The sequence below is a fragment of the Ranitomeya imitator genome, chromosome 2, assembly GCF_032444005.1.
Source record: "Ranitomeya imitator isolate aRanImi1 chromosome 2, aRanImi1.pri, whole genome shotgun sequence".
Taxonomy (NCBI): domain Eukaryota; kingdom Metazoa; phylum Chordata; class Amphibia; order Anura; family Dendrobatidae; genus Ranitomeya; species Ranitomeya imitator.
Genome location: NC_091283.1, coordinates 526,789,654 through 526,797,402, shown reverse-complemented (window position 1 = coordinate 526,797,402; position 7,749 = coordinate 526,789,654). Strand labels below are relative to the sequence as shown.

Genomic DNA, 7,749 nt, shown 5'->3' with positions numbered 1-7,749 from the left:
AAAGAACACTAGCGGAGCGTCTAATATTGGAAGCAGTAAACAAGGGTACAGATGGCGATTTGGACAAGCACACTCGTTTGGTCTATTCCCGGCCAATGCAGCGGACAGAGCCCTCATATTACAATGGTTGGTCACAGTGTCAGACACCAATGCGACACAATGTTCCCGTTTCCCACTTCGGCCAGCCACCCCCTAACCACTCCTACACGCCAATACCTTCACGCCAATACCTTCAGGCACCAAAGTTATCAGCCGGAAGAATCGTCGTATCACAATTTGTGATTTCCTAACTTCTTTTACATTACTTTTTATTTTATTGTCTTGTTAAAATAATGTTTCAAATAAAAGCTATTATTAGAAATTCTATCACGACTGTTTGATTGGTGTGTCTCGATCACAGCACTGTATGAGGGCACAAATTAACGTAACAAATTCATGTACAGTTAACTAATACAAAAAAAATGGAATCATAGTTTAACTAAATATTTTTAATGTAACAACCAAAAATGTATTATTGGCCCGCCTCCAACTGCTGGCACATGTCCCGAAGCTTCTGCAGCTCCTCCATTGCCACATTGTGCTGCTCCTGAATCCGCGCCATAGTGTGGATAAGCCTTTCTATGCCGGCTTCAAGATCCTCCTTGTTCACACTGACGACAGCTGTGGGTCAAAAAACATAACATTAATAACACTGTAGTCTCCCGATGTGTCTTTGCTTCTGTGAAGGAAAAAAGAAAAAAAAACAGTCAGCATATAAGGCAATACTGACTTGGGGGGGGGGGGGGTGGTGTTTGGGTTGGGGGTGAAAGAGTGGGCCTGCCACAAAATCAAAATAACTTTATTGTGGGAACCTACTAGGATGTTGAGGCACGGAGGGCACTTCGGGATCAGAGTCCATGTTGAATGCCTCGTGCTGTCGGCGGCGGCGCTGTCTCTTTGCCTCTGTGAAGGGAAAAAAAAAAAAAGGTCTGTTAGCATATATGGCAACACTGGCTGCCGGGGGAGGGGGGGGGGAAGAGGGGACCTGCAACTGAATCCAAATCACATAATTGTGGGAACCTACTAGGATCTGGAGGAGTTGACCCGGAGGGCACAGATCCAGAAGAGGCTGTGCGGGATGCCTCGTGGCGGCGGTGGTGCTGTGTCTTTGCCTCTGTGAAGGAAAAAAAAAAAAAATTTTTAAAAAAAGGTCTGTTAGCATATATGGCAACACTGGCTGCCGGGGGAGGGGGGGGGGAAGAGGGGACCTGCAACTGAATCCAAATCACATAATTGTGGGAACCTACTAGGATCTGGAGGAGTTGACCCGGAGGGCACAGATCCAGAAGAGGCTGTGCGGGATGCCTCGTGGCGGCGGTGGTGCTGTGTCTTTGCCTCTGTGAAGGAAAAAAAAAAAAAAATTTTTTAAAAAAAGGTCTGTTAGCATATATGGCAACACTGGCTGCCGGGGGAGGGGGGGGGGAAGAGGGGACCTGCAACTGAATCCAAATCACATAATTGTGGGAACCTACTAGGATCTGGAGGAGTTGACCCGGAGGGCACAGATCCAGAAGAGGCTGTGCGGGATGCCTCGTGGCGGCGGTGGTGCTGTGTCTTTGCCTCTGTGAAGGGAAAAAAAAAAAATTTTTTAAAAAAAGGTCTGTTAGCATATATGGCAACACTGGCTGCCGGGGGAGGGGGGGGGGGGGGAAGAGGGGACCTGCAACTGAATCCAAATCACATAATTGTGGGAACCTACTAGGATCTGGAGGAGTTGACCCGGAGGGCACAGATCCAGAAGAGGCTGTGCGGGATGCCTCGTGGCGGCGGCGGTGCTGTCTCTTTGCCTCTGTGAAGGAAAAAAAAAAGGTAGGTCTGCAGTTAGCTGTGCCACATAGTACTTTTCACCGTTCATACTGTCCCATAGCTGTGGCACATAGTGGCTCTGCAACGTTCAAACTGTCCCATAGCTGTGCCGCATAGTGGCTCTGCAACGTTCATACTGCCCCATAGCTGTGGCACATAGTGGCTCTGCAACGTTCAAACTGTCCCATAGCTGTGCCACATAGTGGCTCTGCAACGTTCAAGCTGTGGCACATAGTGGCTCTGCAACGTTCAAACTGTCCCATAGCTGTGCCACATAGTGGCTCTGCAACGTTCAAACTGCCCCATAGCTGTGCCACATACTTTTGGGTACCTGCGTACTGACCTCTGCGAATCTCCTTGCGAAGCTCCTGCAGGCGCTCTGGGCTTTTGGACTTGAGATCGCCCCATTTTTTCACAATCTGGGCCTTGCTGCGAGTTATCCCAAACCGCTTCCTGAGGCCCTCAGACACCACACGGACAACTTCATCCTTGTGCTGGTTGCGGTGCAGCACCAGCCCAGTTGTCTCGTACTGCATCCGATCCATTGTTCCAATAAGGAACTTGAGCTCTGGGATGCCCATAGGAGGATCACGGCGACTGGCAGCCATTATCAAGATGTCAGGGAACCAAAACAAGCTAGCGCAGGCACGCCGGAACGCTGTAACGTCATCACGACGTCATAGACCACGAGCGTACATTACGTGACGCTCCGGCGTTTAATAACCATCCTTCGAACGGCATTTACTATGTGCGTTCATTCCGTACCGCTCAGCCGTCACAAATGTGACGCTGTCCATAAACGGCAATGCTATTGCGATGCCGATCTGGCGGCAGGACGGCGGAGTACAGCTCCTCCTCTGGGCGTTGCTGTTCAGGGTCATTCCATCTAAAATGGCGGCGAGAATGCGTTCTGCTCCTCTGGGGCAGCCAGACCTCATTTTTTTTATTAGACAGATGGATGCCCTGGATTATGAGGGTCTGGAGAGCCGCCCTGCCCACCCACACATCCACAAGCGGGAAGTGCTTGGCCACATAGCCAGAATGATGGAGAGGAGGTTTGGCGTCTGCCGCAGTCAGCTTCAGCTGCGTAAAAAATGGGCTGACCTCCGCTATAAAACGCCACAAATGTTTGCTGAGTTGCGTGCGGAGGCAAGGCAAGGCAAGTACTAGTATGGGGGGATTGGGAGATGCACGCTGTCAGGAGGGGGGGGTTTGGGAGGGAGGCTTGCGCTCATGGTCGCCAACGTGACCTCAAATGCATTAAAACACATGCCCCGTTTTTGTAAAATTTAGTTATTTTCCAAGCAGAATATGCGTTGTCCGTGAGAAAACTTGTTGAAATTATTATGATGTCCATTATTTTTAGTTTCTCAATTTCCCAAAAATATTAACGGAGGAGGTTGGCCTACTGATGAAATAATACGTTTTCCAAAGACAGGAAGACCATTGAACACCAGAGCCCACATACATGTCTGAGTATCGCACCCCTGTAAAGTGTGATCTCTATTTTATGTTTGAGTATATTGTAAGCTTTGATCTGCAGCACTCAACATTTGTGTGTAAACATTGTGATTCTTTACTTTAGGTGTAGAGAGACAGCGGCGGCAAGTGAGACCCACCATTGCCACCAGTACCCCATCTTCACAGTCCGGGACATCACGTAAGTTCACAATCATTGATTGCATTTTTTTTAACATCACACGGGACATAACACGGTAGCTGAAATATTTGAAGACATTACAGACGCAATAATGACCCAGCGGCCTACCACGCCTCCACCATCTGTTGCGACCATGCACCCTCGCACCACTGTGAAGTGTGATATAAATTTTATGTTTCAGTATATTGTTAGCTTTGATCTGCAGCACTCTACATGTGTTTTTAAAGATTGCGTTTGTTAACTTTATGTGTAGAGAGACAGCGGCGGCAACAGGTACCTGCCATTGCCAGCAGCACCACAGCATCCACCACCAGCGGGAGCCCACAGTCCATGACGTCACATAAGTTAACAATCATAGATTACAGTTTTTCAACTGCATACGGGACATAAGAGGGTAGCGGAAATATTTGAATACATTACAGACGCAGTAATGACCCAGCGGCCTACCACGCCACCACCAGACGGCCTCGCACCCCTACACCACCCTCAACACCTCCCTTCCGACACTCCTCTTCCTCCCCCGGGTCGGCGGCATTCTCCCCAGAACATAACATACGTAAGTGACCAAAACAGCGAGCGCTTCCCAACGGCGTGTTCCATAGTTAACCAGATCTGTTATTATTTCCTTTAAGAGGCTGCAGCAGTGGCCAGATCGCTGGGGTGGGAAATTAGCAGCTCTGGTTCTGGCAATGAGGAACCGGCGTCCCTTCTCCGTAAGTATCAAGATAATACGAGTGGTTTTCTGCTGGATGTCACAATAGACAACTAAAACTGTAAAATTTAATAAAATTTACATCGCCCTGTGGTGCCAGACCAAATAGAAATTTACAACACACAAAATTTGGTCCTGCCCCAGAGGTCGAGATGTATTTTCAGCGGAATCAACGTTGGTTCTCCAACCTCTTCTATCCACAGAACCGCCCACCGTAAGAGAGCTCCTGGCGAGACAATTGCGCCTGGAGCGGACAGCAGCGCTCCTGCAGCAGACAGCAGCGCTCCTCCAGACTCAAGTAGAGCAGCAGGGCGTGACGCTGCGACACCTCTTGGGCCGTGGAAGGAGATAATTTTTTTTGGGGGGGGTTTATGTTATATTTTGTTGTTTAATAATTTAAAACCAAGAAATTGTTACCAAAAAAAACAAAAATCTTCGCATTCTTTCTTTAATGTTTACCAAGCTATAAGGGTTAACAGCACCATTTTATAGGCATCACATTTAAAGTTATTTAGAGAGGTTTATATGACAGCAAAGCAAAAAAAAATATTTTTTTATACGGCGCGATCCTGCCAGGGTACAGCTCCAGAACCATTAAAGTACTGACAGTATTTTTCGCGACAGTCCCTTGCATCGTCTGCCTGTCTGCCAGATCCAAGTGCTTGAAGAGCTGTAAAATTATCCGGTTGTGTACGCCATTCCCCGGGCACAATATCTCCGGTTCTTGCGTCCACTGCATCAATAAACGAAGGAGGAGAATAGGAGCTCGTATCATGACGTCTCAGGAAATTATGGAGCACACAGCATGCCAAAACCACAAAGTCTATAGACGGCAGCTTCAAGTTGATAGCTGTGTGGAACACTCTAAACCGATTTGCCATAATCCCAAAGGCATTTTCAACCACACGACGGGCCCTCGACAACCGGTAATTAAAGATTCTGCGCTCCGGTGTGAGTGTTCTCTGTGCAAATGGCTTCAGCAAATGTGGATGAAGAGGGAAAGCTTCATCAGCGATGAAGACAAAATTTAGGTTTGCTTTTGTGTCTTCATTTAGTGGCAACAGCAGTTCATTGTTCCTCAAGCTTTCCCCAAATGAAGTGTGTTCAAAAACACCACCGTCGGAGACTCGACCATTCATGCCAACATCCACATCGACAAACTCATAGTTCGCATTGACAAGGGCCATGAGGATCACACTGAAATATCCTTTGTAGTTGAAAAAAAAGGATCCAGAGTTGGCTGGTTGCGTGATGCGCACATGCTTTCCATCTAATGCACCACCGCAGTTTGGAAACTGCCACAGCTCATCAAAATCGGAAGCAATCCTCTTCCAGTCATCCGCCGTCTTGGGAAACTGCAAGATGAGAAGGAAACATGTACAAATTAGGTCAAATATATTATGCACATACACTCTCATGTGGACATCCTACAGTGATTGAGGCACAGTATGGATTAGTATAACAAAGTCAACAACCCTGAGTATGCAGGCAGCCATTTTTTCAGATGGCTTCGGTGACTCAGAGGGGGTGCTAAACAATATATCTAAATTATATAATCAATAAAATTACGTTGGGAGCAGCAAATAAAAGAAGGGTGGCGCAGGGTTGGAGCAGCACATATCAGAATGGAGACGCAAAATGGTAGCAGCACATGTCAGACTGGAGGCGCAGGATCACAGCAGCACATGTCTGAATGGGGGCGCAGGATGGGAGCAGCACATGATAGGATGTAGAACATATACCAATAGAAATGCTCGCCATCAGGGCGTAAAACGGGTTCAATAGCTAGTATAATATATCGACATAACACAGCAGCCAAAAAAAATATAGTAGTACCTCCATATAATGCCTTAAGCTCTGCACAATGGCCTCGCATGTCTCCGGAATCACAACGCTCAGGAAAGGTCTGGAAACAGCGGCGGAAAACTGCAAATCCTGAAGAGACCTTCCTGTTGCCAGGAACCGCAGTGTCACCGCCAACCTTTCCTCCACGGGCACGGCTGCACGCATCGGCGTATCACGCCTTTGTATGAGTGGCGTAACAGCAGACAGTATTATTTTGAAGGATTCCTCGGACATCCGAAGGTAGTTTCGGAAATCATGAGGGTTATTGTCACGTAACTCTCTTATGAGACCCATGTGTGACAATGTGGATCTTTTCTGCAGCCAGCTCCGGGTCCACATGCGACGTTTTCGTTTAGGACGTCTCTCCTCTTGGAGACGTGCTGCCTCAAACACCAGGGCAGCAGCAACAACAGAACTCTCATCGGAAGTGAGCATAGTTCCTAAAAAGAAAACAAACGTACAATAAATACACGTGCTTACAAAACAATGTTCTGACCATTGATCTAATAACTATATATGTTACTACTGGTATTAAATGGGGCAGTCAACCATCTCGATCTGTAAAAGGATTAATTAATTGGGCCACGCTACAGCTGTGTACCTGAGGTTCTCAGGCCTACCCTACTCAAAGGAACAATCGACCACACTCCAGCGTTTATCCCCGTTGAAGCGCAACATATGCTACGCTGTAGCGTTATACATACCTTTTGCGGTAAAAGTCTAGTAGTTAAAAGTCCAGGGAATCCAGCGAATTTAGGAGTTCTGTTTACAGCACGTGCTACAGAGAGAAATGAATAGCGCGCTCGAGAGCTCCGGTTTTATCCGCTGGGAACAATAGTCCTTTGTCGAATGAGCGCACAGTATTGTACCGCCCAATCAGCACACGGGAGGTGGAGAATTCAGCGCTCCTACGTAGCCAGCTCCTCCGCCCTTTACATCGTATACAATATCGTGCACACCTTTGTTACACCATGCGATCATGCCGCCACAGCGGGACACTAGACGACGAAAGAAAGTTTCAAACGATGTGCTACGACGTACGATTCACAGCGGGGTCCCTGATCGCAGGAGCGTGTCACACACTGCGATATCGTACCTATATCGCTCGAACGTCACAAATCGTGCCGTCGTAGCGATCAAAATTGCACTGTGTGACGGTACCCTTAGTTCTGTTCAGTTTATTGTATTTGATAATATAAAGACTATACATATTGTATTTAGTTTAGTTTTATTTGAGCAAAAAAGCGCTGAAACAATGAATCATTTTTTATATATTTTAAATAGAGAATTAGAAATTTTAGAGCAAGGTACAGCTGTGAGTAATGACCAGAAGCATTTGTGTCTAAGGCTTTGTGCACACTTTGCGGATTCCACTGCGGATTTTTCCGCAGCGGAATTCCAAAATCCGCAGTGAAAACCCGTTGCGGTTTTTACTGCGGATTTATCGCGTTTTTTTACTGCGGTTTCTTCTGCGGATTTTCATCTGCAGTTTCCTATTGGAGCAGGTGAAAATCCGCAGAAAAGAAGTGACATGCTGCGGAATGTAATCCGCAGCATTTCCACGCGGATTTTTCCGCAGCATGTGCACAGCGTTTTTTGTTTCCCATAAGTTTACATTGTACTGTAAACTCAGGGGAAACTGCTGCGGATCCGCAGCGGTCAAAGGTACCGTTACATGTTACGATCT

The 7,749-nt window shown here is 47.2% G+C and overlaps 1 protein-coding gene and 1 long non-coding RNA gene across 2 annotated transcripts; both read right to left on the bottom strand.

Annotated features, from left to right (window-relative positions):
• Positions 1–467: 467 nt before the first annotated feature.
• Positions 468–1,151, bottom strand: LOC138667558 (uncharacterized). The gene is made up of 3 exons (XR_011318819.1): positions 1,064–1,151; positions 856–942; positions 468–660 (listed from the first exon to the last, which is right to left on the bottom strand). It is a non-coding gene; the product is annotated as an uncharacterized lncRNA (long non-coding RNA).
• A 3,509-nt stretch (positions 1,152–4,660) lies between these two features.
• LOC138667557 (uncharacterized) lies at positions 4,661–7,213 on the bottom strand. Its single transcript, XM_069755718.1, has 2 exons — positions 6,054–7,213; positions 4,661–5,572 (listed from the first exon to the last, which is right to left on the bottom strand). Exons 1-2 carry the CDS (start codon positions 6,495–6,497, stop codon positions 4,772–4,774), a joined length of 1,245 nt encoding a protein of 414 aa, XP_069611819.1. The 5' UTR covers positions 6,498–7,213; the 3' UTR covers positions 4,661–4,771.
• Between the last annotated feature and the right edge of the window lie 536 nt (positions 7,214–7,749).

What these genes read in the sequence shown, in the direction of transcription:
- LOC138667557 (XM_069755718.1), bottom strand. Translation starts at nt 6,497, where the DNA reads ATGCTCACTTCCGATGAGAGTTCTGTTGTTGCTGCTGCCCTGGTGTTT. An exon ending in GCTTAAGGCATTATATGGAG is followed by an intron (nt 5,573 to 6,053) that starts GTACTACTATAT and finishes CTCATCTTGCAG; the next exon opens with TTTCCCAAGACGGCGGATGA.